This window comes from Schistocerca cancellata, chromosome 1 (genome assembly GCF_023864275.1).
Source record: "Schistocerca cancellata isolate TAMUIC-IGC-003103 chromosome 1, iqSchCanc2.1, whole genome shotgun sequence".
In the NCBI taxonomy this organism is placed as follows: domain Eukaryota; kingdom Metazoa; phylum Arthropoda; class Insecta; order Orthoptera; family Acrididae; genus Schistocerca; species Schistocerca cancellata.
Genome location: NC_064626.1, coordinates 153,549,450 through 153,573,857, shown reverse-complemented (window position 1 = coordinate 153,573,857; position 24,408 = coordinate 153,549,450). Strand labels below are relative to the sequence as shown.

The window sequence follows — 24,408 nt, the reverse complement described above, 5'->3', positions numbered from 1 at the left end:
CTTAACATCTGTGGTCATCTGTCCCCCTGCCGGCCGGAGTGGCCGAGCGGTTAAAGGCGCTACAGTCTGGAACCGCACGACCGCTACGGTCGCAGGTTCGAATCCTGCCTCGGGCATGGATGTGTGTGATGTCCTTAGGTTAGTTAGGTTTAAGTAGTTCTAAGTTCTAGGGGACTTATGACCACAGCAGTTGAGTCCCATAGTGCTCAGAGCCATTTTTTTTTCATCTGTCCCCTAGAACTTAGAACTACTTAAACCTAACTAACCTAAGGACATCACACACATCCATGCCCGAGGCAGGATTCGAACCTGCGACCGTAGCGGCCGCTCGGCTCCAGACTGCAGCGCCTAGAAACGCACGGCCACTCTGGCCGGTGAATAGAATTTTCTCGGATTATATCAGTTGATAGTTGATACTGAAGAAAGTAGGTTAGGAAAAGAAACAGAGGAAGTTGTAGAATGGTTTTGCTATTTGGAGAGAAAAATAACTGACGATGGCAGAAGCACAGAAGATAAACAAAATGCAGACATATAGTAGCGAGAAACGATTTTCGGAAGGACACCGACTGCTGGCCCGACCGCATGTTATGTATTACCAAATACTGTAATTTCATACAAGTAATTGTAAAATCTCAAAACCGATCGTCATTTAAATAAATATTAGCACAACTGAAACGGATCTCTCTATCTTAATTATCATGCCTCTCAGTAGTGGATGTCCTACGTACCAAATTCTGGGTATTAAATATATACTTGAGAAAGTATTTCTTTGTGGCGTAACACCATACGTTGTGAAACCAAATGGATGATCACTACTGACAGGAAGAGAATAGGAGCTTTTTATATGTGGTGCTGAAGGTTAGTGGGTGGACCGGATTACTAATGAGAAGGTACTGAAATGAATTGGGGAGGAAAGAAATTTATGACACAACTTGACTAAAAAAGGGATCGTTTTCTGGGGCATCCTACGGCATCGAGGAATAGTTCTGATAAAGGTGGTATTTGTGGGGACGTACCGAGTGGTTATAATTAAACTTTCCCTATTTAACACGTTAGCACAGAAACTAATTACCGTACTAGTACCAAACTTGGTAGCATAATGTCCATGCGTCACAGCGCCACCGTCTAGTTCCAACTATGGCGACCAGGGCAGTGAGTCATGGTCTCACACACCTGACCAGTCGCAGTGCACTTGTCGGCGTGTCAACATGAGGTTGGACAAAAGGAGAAGGGCAGTATTAGTGAAGCTCTGTCATCAAAACAGCATTAATGCTGCAGCTGCATTTCGAGAAATATCGGCAACTTAAAGGATTACGGAAGGGTCCTCTTTCTGCACCTCCTGTACGGAGCATGATGTAGTAGTTCGAATCAATTGGAGAAGTGGGCGTCGCTCCGGGAAGAGACCGACGGCAATTTGCAACACAGGTGACTGATGAGATCGCTGTTGCTATGGCAGACGACGCTGGGCGAAATTCCTGACCGTCAGGAAGTGCGCATGCTGTGTCACGACAGTTAAACATCCCGTGGTCCACTGTGGGGAAGGTGCTTCGAACCATTCTCAAAATGGTATCCGTACAAGATCCATATCGTACAGCAGCTTGCACCAAAGGATGCACGTCGACGTGTTGACTTCACTCTCCGCTTTCTCACAAGAATTGAGGGTCACGATGTCAGACGAGGCTCATTTTTCTCCGTCGGGTGCGGTGAACACACACAACTGCCGAGTGTTTGGATCTTCACCTGCAGTTACTATGTACGAAGTTCCTCTGTATGGTAATCGTGTCACCATATGGTGTGGCTTCACAGCTACTTTCATTCTTTTTTGAACAGGTTGGAGCTGAAGGACCACAGATGTGCAGTGCGACTGGCCAGCGTTACTGCGATACGCTTCGTCAGCATGGCACACCCACCCTATAGGAGAGAGAAGCATTGAATTCAACAGTTTTCATGGAAGAGGGGGCGCACCGCGCATCGCTCTTGAAATTCACCTGCTTCTCCGAAACACATTTGGAAACGATCGAATTATCAGCCGGTTGTTTCCAAATGCTTGGCAGGCACAATTACCTGATCTCACTCCCTGTGATTTCTGGTTGTCGGGCTACCTGAAGGACAGGGTTTACCTGGGGAGCATTCACACGTGTGCTGAAGCGCAACATATCAAGAGAGGTAGCCAGCATACCTACGGATATGCTTCGTTCTGCTGTGCAGAACGCAATCCTGGGCTTTCGGGATCTTCTGCACACATATTTAGCCGCTTTTATTGGAACTATGGTACAGATATGTAATGGTATGGTGTACCGCAGCAGCACATGAAAAGTGTTTCAGTTGAATTGATTCTGCATTATTTCTCTTCCCCTTGTCGATGACATTAACGCTACTAAGTTTGCTTCTCGTCCGGTTATTAGTATCCGTATTACAACGTGTTAAATGTCCTCCCCGATAGCTGAATGGTCAGCTTGACGAATTGCCGTCATAAGGGGCCCGGGTTCGATTCCCGGCTGTGTCGGGGATTTTCTCCGCTTAGGGACTGGGTGTTGTGTTGTCTTCATCATCATTTCATCCCCATCCGGAGCGCAGGTCGCCCAATGTGGCGTCGCGTCAAATGTAATAAGACCTGCACCAAGGCGGCCGGATCTGCCCCGTAAGGGGCCTCCCGGCCAATGACGCCAAACGCTTATGTCATTCACAACGTGTTAAATTATAACCAGCTGGTAAACATTATAGAGAGAGACAAAAGCTTGTCTGTAGTAATCAGGATCAAGGGTATGTAGGCTACAGCAATTATGAACAGATGAAGAGTCTTACGGAGTATAGACTAAGGTGGAGAGGGAGAGACCAGTTTTAAGACTGAAAACAACAACAACAACGACGACGACGACGACGAAGATGGTGTTGACGTAAGCTCATTGTAGAAGGCAAGTGCTGCATGAGACAAGCACTTTCGCCCGGAATGTCTTTGTGGTTGTACTAAAAAATGATCAAAACTAACTTCGTACGAAAATCAGAGTTACTTAGAATGTAAGTTATAAAAAGTGTGGTGATGTAATCATTCAGTATGGAATAATTCGAAATAGATTTGAAGTACTTATCGGGTCTATTAACCGAAGTGATTGCTTTAGATTACGTTTTTCGTTTGCTAGGGCGAACAGGCTTAGATGGTGGGGTCATGTTACACGCATGGGAGAAGAAAGGTTACCCAAGAGACTCATGGGTTCAGCAGTACAGGGTAGGAGGAGTCGGGGTAGACCAAGGAGAAGGTACCTGGATTCGGTTAAGAACGATTTTGAAGTAATAGGCTTAACATCAGAAGAGGCACCAATGTTAGCACTGAATAGGGAATCATGGAGGAATTTTATAAGGGGGACCATGCTCCAGACTGGACGCTGAAAGGCATAATCAGTCTTAAATGATGATGATGATGATGATGATGATGATGACTCAGTAACAAAATTTTTTAGCCGGATCCTAGCAGCAGGATATGTGAATGTCCAAACATTGACTCCTACTGGTTCGCCATTTCCCAACAGATGAACTTGACCAAAACCTGTGGGACCCACTATGAGATCGTCAGATGTTTTCCGACTGCCGCTCGGATAAACACGTTTTGAGAGTGAGACGTGGCCCGGTGTCGGCAGCAGAGGAGTGCAGGCGCTCTGTGGGCCGGCGGCCAGGACGCACCTCCACCTGGCTAGCAGGACAGCGCATTGCTATCGATTCGCCTGCGCAGCCCGCTGTGGTGCGATGCGGTGCGGATCCTTCCCAACCACCTGCCGCATTCCACACACACACACACACACACACACACACACACACACACACACGAGTACACGCGCCCGGCGCGAGCGGAACAAGCAGTATCGCTTCACAACCAGGATCTTGTGGAGCGTCGCTTTAGTCTTTCGATAACCTTTTCACTAGAGGAAAGTGAAGATTAACACCCCGAAGCAGTCACCAAAAATTTTATACGGGTAAATGACCAACATACTAGGAGACAAATCGTGTATAATCAATTGTTTAATGTAGTTTCGATAAAAAGCGCGCAAATGATCTACGTAGCCACTAACTAAATTAAGGTAGGTAGGTAGGTGGTTAGTGTTTAACGTCCCGTCGACAACGGGGTCATTAGAGACGGAGCGCAAGCTCGGGTTAGGGAAGGATCGGGAAGGAAATCGGCCGTGCCCTTTCAAAGGAACCATCCCGACATTTGCCTGAAACGATTTAGAGAAATCACGGAAAACCTAAATCAGGATGGTTGGAGACGGGATTGAACCGTCGTCCTCCCGAATGTGAGTCCAGTGTGCTAACCACTGCGCCACCTCGCTCGGTCTAAATTAAGGTTTCTAGACCAGGAAGGATAGCAAATACAGTAGTTGGTTCAAATGGTTCAAATGGCTCTGAGCACTATGGGACTTAACATCTATGGTCATCAGTCCCCTAGAACTTAGAACTACTTAAACCTAACTAACCTAAGGACATCACAGAACACCCAGTCATCACGACAGTAGTTGGGCTATTGTGCGTATACAGCATAGCAGTAAGAAGGCATACTTCGGGGGTGTACAGGGCGCGGAGCTCAGGACTCAGCGCTGCCGCGTCTGGCAACAGCAACAGGGTAGCATTCATCTCACGCTAGGTGAGGAGCACCCTACGTCATAGTGACGTAACACTACGTCATCGTGACGTAAATAACCTAAATCGACTACATGAGTACGTATATCGATCTTTGTAGTTGTTCCGATAATGTCAAAGCTAAATGTAAATACATGTGTACAAACGAAGTGACAGGAATTATCTGTCATGCTCATCCCAGTTGAATTAATTATTAAGCTGTAATCCCAACAATTTGGGATGTGATTGTGTGTTTCAGGAACATAATGAATGTCTGAACGAAGGAACCATAACGAAAGTAAAAAAAAAATATAAAAAAATAAAAATCTTTGTCATTTTTTTTAATAATGCGATGAATCGTCCATAAATCGTGTGGATAGAAACGTGAAATAATTATTAAGCTGCATTCCAAAGAATGTGAGATGTTATTGTGTTTTTCATGAACGTAACGAATATCTGAATGAAGGAATCATAACCATAACGAAAGTGTCTAGGCATTCGTAGTCCGATTAATCGTGCATAAATCATGTGTATAAAAACGTGAAATAGGGAGAAATTAAAGTGTTTCGTATTATTATAAAAGCCAATGAATTGTACATAATTCATGTGGGCAGAAACGTTAAACAGAGAAACTGAAGTTCGAAGTAATTCCGAATGTTGCTGGAAATATTAAACCATCTAGTTACATTTAATTTTGCCTTCATGTTGTAAATCAACTGAGAACAATGAACAGTGCAGATTCAAGACGCACACAACAGTCAATGTATAAAGAATGCACACAACAGTCGATAGAACAACTCGTGAAACTCATGATGACGCGTGCCTACGTCACTATGACGTAGGGCTGTCCTCACCTAGCGTGAAGTGAATGCTGCCCACAGCAACAATGCCAACCCGGCAGAACTGACAGGGGGACCGCGCCTACTCACCATCACCGATTTCGTACAGATTTATGGCGCAAGCAGGGCTTCGCCACAAATGAAACTGACAGAAGTGAGAGCTCCAGACGGCCAAACGCTTAGGAAAAACAATATTAATCTAGCATGTCGGGGGACACATGAGCTCTTTAAGTTAACGTAGGTTCCACGCGGCGGTTGACGTAGCTCAAAGAGTACATGCGAGTAATGTGAAGGCCTTGGGTTCGAGTACCTATGCGAAAACTTTTTATTTTTATTTTCAGTTTGTACGTTACTTACACTGAAAATAAGCCTAAATAATGCTCAATGTATTGTAGTTTCAAGGTAGAGGAGAATTGCTGTCGCGCACTATTGAAGGAAATTCCCCCACAAATGCACTCCAGCAGTGAAGTGTTTCCCAAACACTTTGAGAATCCTGGTACTCTGATGGAACACCGTGTTTATTTTGAAGGTTAATAAAATTGTAAAAAGAGAGAAAACTTGTTTTATTCATTGATTACTTCGATATTAAATCATAACAAATAACATAGGTATCATAACAAAATTTTAAAAAAGTAATCAGTATCGCCAAAGTGACGGAAAAATCGCCTAGTACTTACTCATTTACCGTGGAACACCAGTGTTTTGGAAAACCCTGCACTTGTGCAACCCTGCGAAGTCTTATTTTTGTTGTCAGGTGAAGAATGTGACCCAAAAACTTCAAAACTACTCTTATCGAGAGAGGAAAAGAAATCGCATCCCGAGAAGATGCACCGCCGTCTTTAAGAGAGCTAAAGCGCGGTAATCGCATGGCGTGAGGTCGGGACTGCAAGGCGGGTGCTCCAGTGTCTCTCACTTGTATTGGCGTAACTTTCGCGTTACGACGTTTGTGATGTGGGGACGTGCGTTATCATGAAGCAGCAGCAGTCCTTGTCGCAATTTTCCTGTACGTTTCGCCTTAACTGCATACGCATTCTTCATCTACCGATGGGTGCCTACCGGTGTTTGTCCTTCAGCAGCCAAGAAAAGAATCACATCACGTTGGTCCTGTTTGGACGCACTTGGTAATAACGTCGCCACAGTTCACGTTTCTGCGTTTGCCGTACCCTCGTCGAAAAGACACGAATACCACACTGATACCTTGCGTGCGTGTCGGTGCTTACATACCCGCGTCGGAGTTGCGCTACATTGCATAAACGCTGCAGCAGTGCTCTCAAACGGAAACTTTTTGATCGTCCCGTATACATTACCAGCTATCCTCGCCAATGTTTGGCGAAATGATGTGTTACGCGTGGTTTTCTGCTAAAGTGAACGATCAGACACAACTTTTTACGAAAGTAAACCGAGTTTGTTTTTCTATAGAGACTCAAAAACAACCATGTAATTGTAAAAACGTGGCATTTAGAACATTTGCAAGATCCCGAGAAAGTTACTGCTTCCCGTGGTTTCACGTTGAATATCATCCCAGCAGCTGTAAATCAACAACTGTAAAATAATACACACATCTAATTTTGAATACGAAGTTCTCGTGTAGTCTTTACAACGCCTTCCTGGAAATTTAGTTGCAGTTCCAAATTTTTCTGTGCCCTTTCTTTTCATCTTTTCATGTCATTTATGAAAATATTATATTCCTAGCCACGCGTTGCTGTGACTGTCTGGTGAGATGGAAAAGAAAGAAATATATATGGGAATTTGCTATACGTCTTAATCTCCTTATTCCCCGTACTCTCTTTCCTCCTCCTCCTCCTCCTCCTACTACTACTACTACTACTACTACTACTTCTCCTCTTCCTCCTTTCCCCCTAATGTGTCCACATCTCCTGCCGCCTTCCGTTAATCTTCTCCTCCCCCTCTGTTGATCTTCTCCTCCTCCCTCTCTCCATCTCCTCCTTCCTCTTCTCTCTGAGCATCTCTTTCTTTCCAGGAATAAATGATGACTAACTGAAACCCTCAGCTGCGGACAGGTGTTGTTGTTATACCTCGATGTGGACAGCTGAAAATGTGTGCCCCGACCGCGACACGAACCCGGGATCTCCTGCTTACATGGCAGACGCTCTATCCATCTGAGCCACCGAGGACACAGATGAATAGCGCGACTGCAGGGACTTATCGCTTGCACGTTTACCGTGAGACTCACATTCCCGGTCGGGGCACACATTTTCAGCTGTCCACATCGAGGTATATCAACAACACCTGTCCGCAGCTGAGGGTTTCAGTTAGTCATCATTTATTTCAGGGAAAAGCTGCACGGTCAACAACAGTAATCTTTTCTTTCGAGAACAGTTGCGGTCTTCATATATCTTCCTTTCCACTTTCTACGTCCGTTTCCTCCCACCCCTCAGTCCATCTACTCTTTCCCCCTCTCTCTAACCTTGAAATTTGTTTATTATTGTTGCAAATTCAGATTCTGTAGTAGTATTCCAATCATAAGATGATAAGCAATAAACACAACTTCCTATTTTGTGACAATGTTTCACCATTATATATTTTATATGTATATTGTATATTAAAATATAGATCCTGTGTGTAAAAATTCAAAGTAAATCGGTCGAGTACTTTTTGAGATTTTTAGTAACTGTTTCCACATATATACACTCGTGTTAAGATACACTAAAGTGCCAAGGGAACTGTTATAGGCATGCGTATTCAAGTGTAGAGGTTTGTGAACAGGCAGAATACGGCGCTGCGGTCGGCAACGCCTATATAAGAAAGCAAGTGTCTGGCGCAGTTGTTAGATCTGTTACTGCTGCTTCAATGGCAAGTTATCGAGATTTATGTGACTCTGAACGTGGTATTATAGCCGGCGCACAAGCGATGGGACACAGCATCTCCGAGGTAACGACGAAGTGGGGATTTTCCCGTGCGACCATTTCACGAGTGTGCCGTGAATATCAGGAATCCGGTAAAACGTCAAATCTCCGACATCGCTGTGGCCGGAGAAAGATCCTGCAAGAACGGGACCAACGACAACTGAAGAGAATCGTTCATCGCGTCAGAAGTGCGACCCTTCCGCAGATTGGTGCAGATCTCAATGCTGAGCCACCAGCACGTGTCAGTGTGCCAACCATTCAACGAAAGATTATCGATATAGGCTTTCGGAGCCGAAGACTAACTCGTGTACCCTTGATGACTGTATGACACAAAACTTTACGCCTCGCCTGGGCCCGTCAAGACCGACATTGGACAGTTGATGACTGTAAACATGTTTCCTGGTCGGACAAGTCTAGTTCCATATTGTATCGAGAGGATGGACGTGTACGGGTATGGAGACAATCTCATGAATCCACGGACCCTGCATCTCAGCAAAGGACTGTTGAAGCTGGTGGAGGCTCTGTAATGGTGTGGGGCGTGTGCAGTTGGAGTTGTATGGGACCTCTCTGATTCGTCTAGATACGACTCTGACAGGTGCCATCCCATAAAAAATGGTTCAAATGGCTCTGAGCACTATGGGACTTAACATCGGAGGTCATCAGTCTCCTAGAACTTAGAACTACTTAAACCTAGCTAACCTAAGGACATCACATACGTCCTTGCCCGAGGCAGGATTCGAACCTGCGACCGTAGCGGTCGTGCGGTTCCAGACTGAAGCGCTTAGAACCGCTCGACCACATCGTCCGGCGCCATCCCATAGTCATTCCACTGCGCCAACCGTTGTGCGGAAGCGGCGTAAAAATAAGTGGCTCATGCCTCGCCCGACTCGCGCTAAAATTGATATTTTTTTTTTCCCTACGTGTTTGACCATGTGGAGCTCTCACTTCCGTCACTTTCATTTCTGGCCAAGGACTGCAAATACCTCGAATTTGGACAAAATAGGTGATGAGGTGTAGCGTCGCAGAATCATTGACGCCAAGGCAGAGCCTGCTTTCATCTCTGAACACCACTTGGCGTCATCCCTCCAGTTCCGTCTTTCGCTGCGCATTTGGAATCGTGCTGTGTTGTTAGGAAGTATGAAAGGGAGCCCAACTCGCGGGCTGGGGTTGCGATATTCCGTATAACGTCGATAACAAACTGATGCAGGAGTATTGTATGCGTCATTTTCACTTTGCCACAAACAGAGTGGGATAGTTAAGAAATTTATATAATGCAGACTTGCTAGACACGCCTCGGATATTGTCACGCCAAAAGCAAACGAAAGTCAAGTGCAATAAGTGTATACCATTTTCAGCTGTTTTCTCCAACAATTTTTTGTGGTCGACTGCTCCAGTTGTAGTATAGCTGACTCAAGACAATGTATCCAGTGAAGTGCCTTTCATATGCACTATCTACAGTGGAATGTGTTGGGCCATGATCACCTTCACCGAACGCTACCACAATGATACTCCATTATTTCAAAGGCCGGTGGGATTTGGTGATCCTCATGTGAGCCCATTTTCGTTTTTTTTTTTAGTACTGATCACAGCTTTTCCTGCAGATGAATAATGATCAGATTGCAGATGGCTATTTGCTGTATCTTACATTACTGGAACCACTCAGATAGAGAACGCTACGCAGCATCCCAGACGACTTGCACGTGCATCTTACTGTCATCTTTCGGGCTTTGGGGATGGTCGAATCATTGGCCTGAACGACGAAAGAACACCATAGGGACAGATTCCACATACAGTTGACTGCAGGGCAGTACCTGCGGAACGAGTGCTGACGAGTTGGACTCAGGGCAACAGTGTGGCAAGAAGAGCAGGCGCGGGTCCTCCCAGGACTACACCACGAAAATACGGTGGGCTTGCCCGACTGTCGTTGACGAATAGATGGATGACGACAGCTTAAATCTGGACAGGGGTTACAGGCCTTGTGTCACCAAGAACCTTCATGAACGTATTACTGGAAGCTGGTTTGAGATCTCTAGTTGACATGCATCTTTTAGCGCTCGTAAGATGTTACGGAAAACATGACTTGCAATAGTATGGAGCCACAGTCAACTGGGGCATTGAGTAACATTGTGGGGCGTCCAGTGTTGAGTGTCTTCGATCAGGTCTACGGCAACGTGTTCGTATATGACCCAGTGAAAGGTCAAGCAAGTAGCGATTCTCGAGCTCCACACTTCTCCATATCCTCAAATTGTGGTGTGGGGAACTGTTGGATATGACAACTGGACTAGTTTGGCTAAATGGTTCAAATGGCTCTGAGCACTATGGGACTTAACTTCTGCGGTCATCAGTCCCCTAGAACTTAGAACTACTTAAACCTAACTAACCTAAGGACATCACACACAGCCATGCCCGAGGCAGGATTCGAACCTGCGACCGTAACAGTCGCGCGGTTCCAGACTGTAGCGCCTAGAACCACTCAGCCACTCCGGTCGGCACTGGAGTAGTTTGATAATTGTTGAAGGGAGTCTGAATGACCAACAGTATTTTGCGAGTCATACCCTTCATGACCTGGGTACCAAACGGTATATTCCAGCAGGATAATGCAGGATCCCACAACGAATTTCACATCACAAACGCTTGGAGGAATGAAGGGATCCCTGGTTGGTGAGACCAGTCTGATGACTCCCATGATCTCCCTGGCTGGAGGTTGGTAGGGACTTTTTTCCTCGTTATGATTAGAGCCTGGCTTTTGGTGGAGTTGTATTTCAGTCTCCATTTGGTTGCTCAGGCTCCCAGCGCGTCACATGCCAACTGTAGACGTCGGTGCATCACGGTAGCATTGGGACACCTCGTGTACAGTGCTAACGCGACCCTATTCACTGTTGGCGTGTCGGAGGTGTAGAGAGAGAACAGTAGGAGGCCAAGGACGGACCCCTGCGGCATTCCCGCTACTATTTGTCTGGCCGTTGGTACCGTCGCCGACGCGGACATGGAAGGAATTCCTATTCCTGAGGTACGACGCAATGAGCCTGACATGCGGTACCCCCAATACGAATAATTTGTAGAGGAGGCTCTCACGCCTCACACAGTCAAATGCATTGGAGACATCGAGAAGCGCCTCCCTGAGCACTCACGACGCTCCAAGGCACACATCGCGTTCTCAGCAAGGCGTAGGAGCTGATGTTGTGTGCTGTGTCCGCGCTGGAAACCAAATTACTGAGGCGAGATTAAATCTTCTGCCTCTACATGCTGCAGTAATCTCTTTATGTACAGCCTCGTGAAGACCTTGGAGATGTCTGGGAGGAGACTGATTTGCCTATAATTTTGGGGGAACCTGTGTCCTTTTCCCTGTTTCGGTATGCAATCACCTCTGCATGCTTTCATGGAGCAAGGAAGTTGCCTGTCTGTTCGTGTTAAAAAATTTTATGTGGAGCCGGAGGGCATTAGGAGATAGGTGTTTTAGGATTATGTTGTCGAGTTTGTCGTTTCCACCGGCGTTCTTTGGGGTTGGGAGACTGATCTGCGCTTCGACCACCTCTTATGTTATCGTTTCTATTTCGTCTTCGTACTGGAATTCAAGGAAGGCCATGAACCTTTGCTGCATTAGATGTACGAGTTCCTCGTCCATGGGATAGTGGACAGAGGAACGGAGTTGTCCGCGAAGGCGTCTGCCAAGGCACTGGCTTAGGCGTCAGGTTCGCAGACACCTCATCGGTGACATGTAAAGGGGGAATGCGCTGGCCTTTCTTCAGGAAGTACTTTGTCGTACTCCAGGCAGTACCATCGTCTATTCGGAGGGAGGCTATCTCCCCCGCCCATTGTGGATTTCTCGTCAGTTGTCGTTCCCGGAATACCCGGGTTTTGTGCGCAATCTCTCCAGTTATTTATGGGGCAGCTGTCGCGAGATGTCCTTTATGATGACCTCTGGGGGACGCAGTGTCCACAGCCTGTAGAGCTATCTCGGTGAAACTCTTGATCGCCTCGTCTATGCCGCGATTTTGACGTCAGGGACAATATCAAGTGACCCTTCCATGTTTTACTTCAACTATTCCCAATCTACTTCACCCAGTGGCCGTCTGCGGCTTGCCGTTCATTCGCCTATCACTTTTAGATAGAAAAGCACCTGGAGTTTGTCAGACGACAGCGCAACTTGCGTGGTTGCTGTGACGCGGTTTCCCACTGTTCATAGGAGTGCCGTGTCAAGGACATCCGCTCGTCCGCCATTCGTAGGGTATATTGTGGGGTCGTAAAGTCCCAGTACAATACCATTGTGCCTCCTAACTGCAGTCGGCGTCCACTGTTCGTCATACTGGAGTTCCAGTTGGTATGCCTGATAAATAACTAAGCTATGTATGAGTTATGGCTGCAGTGGATCGTACTCGAGGAACGAAAACTCTTACTTTGCAGACGCGTGAGTAACATCCTGACTGCAAGAAACTATGAGTGTCATCCAGAAATATAGTTTCCCTATATTTCTAAAAAAAGAAAACGGATTTACGTGAAAAGTTGTATTGGCTACAGATATAGCAATTTTGAGTTATTTTTTGACATAATCACTGCTGGAAAGAGGCAATTGTCATATCTTGGGAGCAACATTTATATTTCCGCGTCGTAGATGTCTGCCATTTGGTAATGAAACCTGCATAAGGCAGTCGTCTTCAGCTTTCATTTTAAAATGCTGATCGGAGGATACGAATTTCCTGGACACTGTTTGATCAAACAGCTCCCCGCCTAACTTCTCCAGAACAGTTTCGTTGCGAGCCGTATGTTGACGGTCGTTACCACGGGTCAGCGCAACACATGCAATGAGTAGTGCGATTCTCGTGTTGTAAATGGACCATCGCAATTTCCGCAGTGTTGCGCAATAACGGTCAGTGATCATTGTTTCAACTCTTGGCAGGTTGTCGGTGAGCAGAATGCCCTGCTGTCCTAGGACACTGTCCACATTACTTTCTGCGCCAACACAGTTGTTCTGAACTGTCTTGGCCAGAGGTCCATTGCAACGCCAATACTTCGGCTAGGGTCCGCTCAGGATAAGGCGCTCAATGCACAGTGACCGATTTTCGTCCAGAGCGCTGGCCGAGTTAATTCGTTTGTTCAAAAGGGAGGCCGACAGTGTTTGTCACCTTTTGGCCTGTCGGTAGTGACAGAATCGAGTGCACGCCCTGCAATCTTTCTCAAACGATTTTACAGAAACCATCATTTTTGCGATACTTGTAGTTTTGTATGTCAGGTTCATGATGATGTGCCCATCATTTCGTTAATGGTCATAATTATTGTGGTATTTACATGGAAATAACACACTGCGCGAGATTCCAAAAAGATTTGCACTGAAAAATCGGAGTCGCTATGATCTGTTGCATATTACCTAATATGTTCCTGCGTATGAAAGTTAGCTAACATATCGAATTTTTCTTTAGACTTAAGTGGAGATCTCTATCCATCACCAATCTCGAAAAATTAATCTGATGTCGCACACTCTTCTGGAACCGCGCTGCGCCAGTGATAAAACCAGAGTGAAATATCCACAGCGTTCCTTAGATTTCATAAGCTATTGAAATGAGGTTTTGGCAAATCATAGCATGCAAAGAGGAGAGTATTTTGCAATATTGTTATTATAAAAAACTTCATTATCTGCCATGTTATTTGACTAACTGCAGACTTTTTCGATGAAGGAATGTAATTTGTAGAGGCTATTGACAGCTAGTGAAACGAGAAATGCTATAGGTTTTGGGACAACGTAAGTGAATGCACTACACGATTATTTTGTACCGACGATGCGCTTTTTCATGAGCTGCTGACCTTACTTTTCCTCAGTTCTTCGCTTAATAAAACACTGTTCCAGAATTCTCTCACAATTACTTCTGCTCAACATGTTAATGAGGTGACAGTGTGTAAACTCCGCTGTGTTTTGGTAAAAGAAGAAGATTTTAACGTGGCAACAGAGAAATGTGTAGGTTTTACTCAAGACGCTGCTATGAAGTAATGAATGGTTAACAAGCCAAGCGAATATAAATCCCAGCATTTTCAGCGGAATTCTTTTTAGACACCTAAACATAGCAGAGGTGACAAATATTTTTGAATAGTCACCATGCACGTGTGGGTGTGGAAGAGCTCCACGTATTACTTACAAAAATGTGAGCGTAGGCTTCAGTTTAGAAATGCACTTCCCGCCCAGCCTTTCCCTTCACCGCATGCCCGCCACTCCCACCAATACTGCTCTCCCCATGCATGTCCTGCCGATTGCGCATCTGCCGGCCACGGTATTGTGCGCGGACTCTACTGTTTGGTTTTCGGTGTAAAGTGAGCAACCGACAATGAATTTCTGTCGGAGAAATATTTCATGTGTTTAGAAATTTTATCACAACTGGAACCTCGTAGTCGGCAGAAGGAAAAATAAGAGCAGCCATTTTCAGACACTGCTGCAGCGTTACTGATAACAGTCTGAGAGATTTGTTCGGTCGTGATGTGATTGTTACAAATTCCGTATCGTCCGAGCGCTATATTTCCGGATAAAAAGGTTATTTAAATAAAGGGCAACTTTATTTCTGGATGGCCCTCGCACAAGTCCCGAATCGTATTGATTGTTTAGAATTACTGAAATGTTATCAGCGAGAAAAAAGCATTGTAATTAAAAAAATTGGATAATACTGTATTTTCATTGCTATCCAAAAAATACGTGAATAATGAAACCTTGTTTTTCTTTTGATTAGTCCTAAGCTATTCATTGGGCCCAGCGTGGAACGTATTATTTGCTGAATGAGTATGTTTCGGTAACAGTGTCATTTCAGTACACTGCCCCAATAAAATAAATGACGCACCAGAAGGGTTGGAGGAAACAAAATAAAACTTCACAGATTGGGAGGTTATGTGATGTTATTTCAATGATCACAAATCGAGTCAAATTTATAAAGAACTTCTTGGCAGTATAAGCTCATTTGTCAGTATGAAGTTGAACTCATCCTGGAATGGATGCGTGCACTGATTCGGTGGCAAAGGGTTTCGTAAAGCCATTGTATCCACTCCTGAGGCAAGCTGGTCCACAACTGTTGTAACAGGTGCATGATATCGTGGACGTACAGGCCCTGAGACGGTCCCAGCGCATGTTCTATCGGGGAGCGGTCTGGGGGGTCTAGCTGCCCCCAAGTGTTCAACATCACGGAGAGGCGTGCCATGTGTGGACGGGCATTGTCATGTTGAAAAATGATGTCACGATACTGTCTCATGAGAGGTAACACATGAAGGCATAGGATGTCCGTGACACACCTTCCTTCGAACACTACAAGTGTCGACGTGAAGTCATACCCAACGGCTCCCCACACGATGACACCAGCAGTAACACCACTGTGACTCCAAAACTTTGGAAGCATGGGACCTCTCCATAGGTCACAGCCGTACTCGCCGACCATGGCCATCTAGGATAATGCAGAACCACGGATTGTCGCTGAACACGTTGAGATGTCATTCATCACCAGTCCTTGCTTCCCGGTCTCGTCTTCACTCCAGACGCAGCCGTGTGTGTTTTGGGGTTAACAGCAGCCTACACGTGGAACGGTAATTCCTTAGACCGACTGTTGCTAGTCTTTGGCCAATGGCGCAGGTGACATAACATGTTGTAGGATTATGTGTTCTCCGATGGCAGGCACGGGTTTGAAGGTGTTACGATGTGCGTGGTACACAATATGGCAATCGTGTCTTGTGGTGATCAGATGTTATCTAGCAGAACCTTTACGAGTATGCCTGCCCTCAGGTCGCCTGGTGTCCCGACATCGGGCCGCTGTCACATCCGACTGTCCCACAAATCAGAATATTGCACAATTCCAACAGTCAGCCAAATGGAAACCCAGAATGAGGCTCCTTATAAAGTCTGTGAGATGCTGATAACTCTGTCTTGCACGTGTACAGGGCATCTCTGTGTTATCCCCAGTAATCACTCGACATCTGTCGCTGTCCGCGACCCTTTTACTCCCTACCAAGCCTTGTAACAACGCTAAACACGAATAACACTAAAGAATTGGCGTGGCTGCTCGGGCCTATCGGTGTGGCCGAGCGCTTCTAGGCGCTTCAATCTGGAACCGCGCGACCGCTACGGTCGCAGGTTCGAATCGTGCGTCGGGCATGGATGTGTGTGGTGTCCTTAGGTTAGTTAGGTTTAAATAGTTCGAAGTCTAGGGGACCGATGACCTCAGATGTTAAGTCCCACAGTGCTCAGAGCCGTGGCTGCTCTACCTGTCACAGAGGATTACATTTCCTTTAACCATTTACTTACCAGCTGATGGTGTGTACATGTACAAGTTCGAGGATACATTGGCATCCGAGCATGTCTTTTGGCAGGCAGTGAAGTAGTTACGTTAAGTGCAGACCATCTCTAGTTAGTGTTATATTCGGACAGCGATTAAAGATTTGGACTGCCTGTTGTGTTGGGTGCAACTGTGTACCCTAGGATTGGTTGGCTGTGAAAGTAGTGGGCGAGACCGATAACCTTGTCCGAGACGGTTCTACAGTCGCTGTGTTCGTTGATGCCACCGTTTAGAAGCTTCCAGTGGCACTGTTTCTTAAGTAACTAGATAATTTGGATGTTTCTGAGTGTGTCTTGCAATTACTTTGACACCTGTTTATTGCTCACAATGCTATATCGTGTTTATTTTTTTCTAAGGCTTTGCATAGGAGCTCCCGGACAGAATATTTGCTGGTTTATAGAGATGGTGTTATACGCATGCAGGGAAAATGGCGCCGCGGAGAGAAATTAAGCTTCTTTGCTTATTTCAACACCATACACGTAATCAAAACTCCAGAACATCGACTGTAGATTGGATTTTGTTCCTATTTTTACTTACGAAGATGAATTTTCAAATCCACCTATAAATCGAGCCTAACTATTCCTTCTTTTAGTACTAATTAACTTTTACCCGCGGCTGCGCTTGCATATCAGAAGTTTTGGTATGACGATTGGTAGTGAGTAAGAAAGCTACACCGTGCAATAACATCAGCTGCCCTCACGTGTCTGTCCGGGTAAGCGTAGCTCTCCCCCGTCCCAAGCTGTCGCATCGCACGCTGCGTCGGCACGCGCAGCGTCGCTGCCGATCAGTGTTCACAGAGGGTCGTGGGCAGGAGCGCGTGTCTTTGCATCGTACAATTAAAGTAGATGTACGTTACACAACGTATACGTAATGCAACAAATATTGTGGAAGTATGGATTAAACATACTGAGGAGTATAGTTTAAGCATTGTATCGCTTACCGTCAATCATACCGCGTAGCAAATATCAACCAATAAAAGCATTTTCAAAAATATGATAAAAAATCGAGTCAGAGAGTAAATTTGCGGATTATTCTTGAAATCAATTAAGTCTCTTGTATCACACACTTTTTAGAATAGCCTATTTGTTCTCCCTCGTGGTTCAAGCTATCACCATAACAAATATCAGCGAGATCGGTTCAGCAACATTGACGCCAAAACTCAAGACAGTGTTACTTTCGCATTTATAATATTAGCGTTGATAAAACTTTCAATAACGATATATTTTTCTCCGTGTTCTGATTTTGTTGAATTAAAGGCTTCTCAGAGCCCCAAACTATGCTCGAGTTACCTGCGAAAACCGTACGAAAATTCGTCTATCAGTTTTGGAGAAGCATATTCAGGAAGACAGACACAACAGTTTTATAGATTTATTATTAGTATAGATTTTTCCCTTGTAATTTGCTTATAGGCTCTTGATATAAATGGGTACGCTTATGGACTTTGTTCCTTTTTGTTGCAGATAAAGCAGTTCGAAAAACTGGAATGCGTGGAGGAGAGAAGAAAGCTCGCCCGTGAAATTTACGACAATTTCATTATGAAGGAGTTGCTCGCCCACTCGCATGTGAGTAGCGCACTTTCTGCCTGCGCTATATATACCCTCCTTTTGTTTTTTTTTTACGTGTTGTAATGCACCTATCTGTGCGCACTCCACCCTCCAGTGACACATACTGTAGTTTGCTCTGAAGCAATGTTTGCCCCTAAAACAAAAGCCAGCCGCCGTCGAGCAGTGGTCGTGATGCTTGTTGTAGGAGATGCCCTCCCCATCACCATAGCTTCATCCGTGTTCATACTTCCCATACATTCTGATTGTATGTGTTAATGACAATTAAACACAACACTGTAGTCATACTTCTTGTGGTGCCCACTTTAAGAACCTGTTTAATGCAGTAACGGATTTTTTTCCAGTATCCGTTACGGGTTGGTAATTTACATTACTTATATTTGTTACATACAGATAGTGCGCTTAAGTGAGGCATATTACAATACAGTAAAAGGAAGGGTGCGGCAGCTGCAAAAATCTAATTCAAGTACATCATAATCGGATATATTTCCACAAAATTAATCTCTTTGGAAGCAGAAATAAAATGATGGTAGTTTTCTTGTTGTTGTTGTTGTTGTTGTTGTTGTTCCTCTTCAGCTTTAGTCATTATCCAGCTACTGCTGATTGAACGTCTCTTCCACATCCTTCCAACCCACTCTAGTTCCAGCAGTTCTTGTAATGCTATTAAGCCTTCTGTTATGTGGTCTCCCAATACTTGTTTTGTGCTTGATTTAAAAACAGAAATAACAACTTCCTCTTTTGAGTTTAAACGAAAACAACCAACATTTTCTCATCACACATTGAAATTTATAATAATATAGCCATTATGTTAATGAAATTTTCAGGGTCATTTCCCCGGTTTTGTATATTTATTGATTGGAGACAAACTCCAACTCGAGTAAGTTATTTTTTTCATTAGTAGGCAGCCATGTCCACACACACACACACACACACACACACACACACACACATATATATATATATATATATATATATATATATATATACACAGGGTGTTACAAAAAGATACGGCCAAACTTTCAGGAAACATTCCTCACACACGAAGAAAGAAAATGTTATGTGGACATGTGTCCGGAAACGCTTACTTCCCATGTTAGAGCTCATTTTATTACTTCTCTTCAAATCACATTAATCATGGAATGGAAACACACAGCAACAGAACGTACCAGCGTGACTTCAAACACTTTGTTACAGGAAATGTTCAAAATGTCCTCCGTTAGCGAGGATACATGCATCCACCCTCCGTCGCATGGAATCCCTGATGCGCTGATGCAGCCCTGGAGAATGGCGTATTGTATCACAGCCGTCTACAATACGAGCACGAAGAGTCTCTACATTTGGTACCGGGGTTGCGTAGACAAGAGCTTTCAAATGCCCCCATAAATGAAAGTCAAGAGGGTTGAGGTCAGGAGAGCGTGGAGGCCATGGAATTGGTCCGCCTCTACCAATCCATCGGTCACCGAATCTGTTGTTGAGAAGCGTACGAACACTTCGACTGAAATGTGCAGGAGCTCCATCGTGCATGAACCACATGTTGTGTCGTACTTGTAAAGGCACATGTTCTAGCAGCACAGGTAGAGTATCCCGTATGAAATCATGATAACGTGCTCCATTGAGCGTAGTTGGAAGAACATGGGGCCCAATCAAGACATCACCAACAATGCCTGCCCAAACGTTCACAGAAAATCTGTGTTGATGACGTGATTGCACAATTGCGTGCGGATTCTCGTCAGCCCACACATGTTGATTGTGAAAATTTACAATTTGATCACGTTGGAATGAAGCCTCACCCGTAAAGAGGACATTTGCACTGAAATGAGGATCGACACATTGTTGGATGAACCATTCGCTGAAGTGTACCCGTGGAAGCCAATCAGCTGCTGATAGTGCCTGCACACGCTGTACATGGTACGGAAACAGCTGGTTCTCCCGTAGCACTTCCATACAGTGACGTGGTCAACGTTACCTTGTACAGCAGAAACTTCTCTGACCCTGACATTAGGGTTATCGTCAACTGCACGAAGAATTGCCTCGTCCATTGCAGGTGTCCTCGTCGTTCTAGGTCTTCCCCAGTCGCGAGTCATAGGCTGGAATGTTCCGTGCTCCCTAAGACGCCGATCAATTGCTTCGAACGTCTTCCTGTCGGGACACCTTCGTTCTGGAAATCTATCTCGATACAAACGTACCGCGCCACGGCTATTGGCCCGTGTAAAAATCCATACATCAAATGGGCATCTGCCAACTCCGCATTTGTAAACATTGCACTGACTGCAAAACCACGTTCGTGATGAACACTAACCTGTTGATGCTACGTACTGATGTGCTTGATGCTAGTACTGTAGAGCAATGAGTCGCATGTCAACACAAGCACCGAAGTCAACATTACCTTCCTTCAACTGGGCCAACTGGCGGTGAATCGAGGAAGTACAGTACATACTGACGAAACTAAAATGAGCTCTAACATGGAAATTAAGCGTTTCCGGACACGTGTCCACATAACATCTTTTCTTTATTTGTGTGTGAGGAATGTTTCCTGTAAGTTTGGCCGTACCTTTTTGTAACACCCTATATATATATATATATATATATATATATATATATATATATATATATATATATATATATATATATATATATATATAGGGTGAGTCACCTAACGTTACCGCTGGATATATTTCCTAAACCACATCAAATACTGACGAATCGATTCCACAGACAGAACGTGAGGAGAGGGGCTAGTGTAATTGGTTAATATAAACAATAAAAAATGCACAGAAGTATGTTTTTAACACAAATCTACGTTTTTTAAATAGAACCCCGTTAGTTTTGTTAGCACATCTGAACATATAAACAAATACGTGATCAGTGCCGTTTGTTGCATTGTAAAATGTTAATTACATCCGGAGATATTGTAACCTAAAGTTGACGCTTGAGTACCACTCCTCCGCTGTTCGATCGTGTGTATCGGAGAGCACCGAATTACGTAGGGATCCAAAGGGAACGGTGATGGACCTTAGGTACAGAAGAGACTGGAACAGCACATTACGTCCACATGCTAACACCTTTTTATTGGTCTTTTTCACTGACGCACATGTACATTACCATGAGGGGTGAGGTACACGTACACACGTGGTTTCCGTTTTCAATTACGGATTGGAATGGAGTGTGTCCCGACATGTCAGGCCAATAGATGTTCAATGTGGTGGCCATCATTTGCTGAACACAATTGCAATCTCTGGCGTAATGAATGTCGTACATGCCGCAGGCTGCCACAATACGTTGTTTCATATCCTCTGGGGTTGTAGGCACATCACGGTACACATTCTCCTTTAACGTAGCCCACAGAAAGAAGTCCAGAGGTTTAAGATCAGGAGAACGGGCTGGCCAATTTATGCGTCCTCCACGGCCTATGAAACGCCCGTCAACATCCTTTCAAGAGTCAGCCTAGTGTTAATTGCGGAATGTGCAGGTGCACCATCATGCTGACACCACATACGTCGACGCGTTCCCAGTGGGACATTTTCGAGCAACGTTGGCAGATCATTCTGTAGAAACGCGATGTATGTTGCAGCTGTTTGGGCGCCTGCAATGAAGTGAGGACCAATGAGGTGGTCGCCAATGATTCCGCACCATACATTTACAGTCCACGGTCGCTGTCGCTCTACCTGTCTGAGCCAGCGAGGATTGTCCACGGACCAGTAATGCATGTTCCGTAGATTCACTGCCCCGTGGTTTGTGAAACCCGCTTCATCAGTAAACAGGTAGAACTGGAACGCATTCTCTGTTAATGCCCATTGACAGAATTGCACTCGATGATTAAAGTCATCCCCATGTAATTGCTGATGTAGCGACACATGAAACGGGTGAAAGCGGTGACGATGCAGTATGCGCATGACACTGCTTTGACTCAGTCCACCGGCTCTCGCAATGTCCCGTGTACTCATGTGTGGGTTCATGGCAACAGCAGCTAACACACCAAATGCACCCGCTTCTCCTGTGACGGGCCTGTTACGGACCCGTTTGCGTGCTACGACCATACCTGTTGCATACAGTTGGCGGTAGATGTTTTGCAATGTGCGGCACGTTGGATGCTCTCTGTCCGGGTACCGTTCTGCATACACCCTGCAGACTTCAGCTGCATTTCGTCGACACTCGCGATAGATGAGTATCATCTCCGCCTTTTCAGAGTTCGAATACACCATTGTCACAGTTCCTACAGCACTACACTATCACAGACGTCTGGTAACACGGTGTACTACAGTTGGTCTGCGTGCGGAGACGAATGCAGAATAACAATAGCAGCAATCGCTACATGCGGACACTGCGACAGCTAGACCAAACCACAACAGTGCACTACAGCCACACTCGTAAACACGGTCGTCATCGTAAACATGTCCCTGCAGATGCTGCTCGCCGACCGTGGCCCGTGTGTGTTACAACACGCAACTGAACGTCGTAGGTTTCAAGCGTCAACTTTAGGTTACAATATCTCCGGATGTAATTAACATTTTACAATGCAACAAACGGCACTGATTACGTATTTATTTATATGTTCAGATGTGCTAACAAAACTAATGTGGTTCCATTTAAAAAAAAACGTAGGTTTGTGTTAAAAAACATACTTCCGTGCATTTTTGTATGGTTTGTATTAAACAATTACACTAGCCTCTCTCCTCACGTTCGGTCTGTGGAATCGGTCCGTCAGTATTTGATGTGGTTTACGAAATATATTCAGCGGTAACGTTAGGTGACTCACCCTGTATAGCGGTTATAATTAAACTTTCCCTATTTAACACGTTATAACACGGAAACTAATTACCGTACGAGCACTAAACTTGGCAGCATTAATCTCAAGGGTGTGAGAAAGACAAATAATGAAGAATCAATTCCATTGAAACACTTTTAATGTGCTGCTACAGTACATCATACCATTACTTACCGTTACCATTACTGCTACAAAAGGGGCTCAATATGGTGCCCGTCAGTGTCCAGGATTGCATTCTGCGCAGCAGAACGAAGCATGTCCGTAGGTATATGCTGCGCTTCAGATCAGTCCCTGTGTGAATGTTCCCCTGGTAAACCCTGTCCTTCCCTTAGCTCCACAACCAGAAATCACAGGGAGTGAGATCAAGTGATCGTGCCGGCCAGGCATTTGGAAACGGTCGGCCGATAATTCGATGGTTTCCTCATGTGTTTCGGAGAAGCAGCTGAACTTTACGAGCAATGTTCTGTGGGGCCCCATCTTGCACGAAAACTGTTGAGTTCAATGCGTATCTCTCCTGTACGGCGGGTACGACATACTGACGAAGCACATCGCAGTTACACTGCTCAGTCACACTGCACGTCTTTGATCCTTGAGCACCAACCTGTTCAAAACAGAATGGGCCAATGATGAATATAGCCGTGAAGCCGCACCATACGGTGACACGTTCACCATACAGAGGAACTGCATGAACAGTGACTGGATGTGAAGATCCCCACACTCGGCGATTCTGTGTGTTCACCTCACCCGTCAGAGAAAAATGAGCTTCGTCTGTTCATAGGATGGTCCAGGGCCAGCCCTCGTCGACTTCAGTCCTTTCAAGAAAGTGCAGATCGAAGTCAACACGTCGTTGTGCGTCCTGTGATGCAAGCTACTGTACGTTATAGATCTTGTACGGATACCGTTTGAGAATGGTTCCAAACACCATCCGTACAATGGACCGCGGGATGTTCAACTGTCGTGACACAGTATGCGCACTGCCTGACGATTAGGAATCGCGTCCAGCGTTGTCTGCCATAACAACAGCGATCTCATCACCCACCTGTGTTGCAAACGGTCGTCAGTCACTTCCCGGAGCGACGCCCAGTTCTCCAATTGATTCAAACTTCATCATGCTCCGCACAGCAGGTGAAGAAAAAGGACCCTTCCTTAATCCTTTCAGCCAGCGGTATTCTTGAAATGCAGCTGCAGCATTATTATTGTTTTGATAATAGAGCTTCACCAATAATACTCTGCTCCATTTGTCGAAGCTCCTACTGATACGCTAACAAGTGCACTGCGACTGGTAAGGTGTGTGAATCTATGAGTTAGGATGACTGATCACGGCATTGGTGGCAATAGTTGGAACTGGACGGTGGCGCTGTGACGCATGGAAATCATGCAGCCCATACTCTGGACATGAATACTACCAAGTTCGATACGCGTACGGTAACTAGCTTCCGTGTTATAACTTGTTAAATAGGGAAAGTTTAA

General features: G+C 45.3%; 1 protein-coding gene across 1 annotated transcript in view; it reads left to right on the top strand.

The window, feature by feature from the left end:
• The window catches only part of LOC126167332 (G protein-coupled receptor kinase 1), a 1,141,113-nt gene that overhangs the window by 1,057,583 nt on the left and 59,122 nt on the right, over window positions 1-24,408 (top strand). The window contains exon 4 of the mRNA XM_049920468.1: window positions 18,072-18,173. Within this exon, the coding sequence (XP_049776425.1) occupies window positions 18,072-18,173 (102 nt within the window). The remainder of the gene's footprint in view (window positions 1-18,071; window positions 18,174-24,408) is intronic.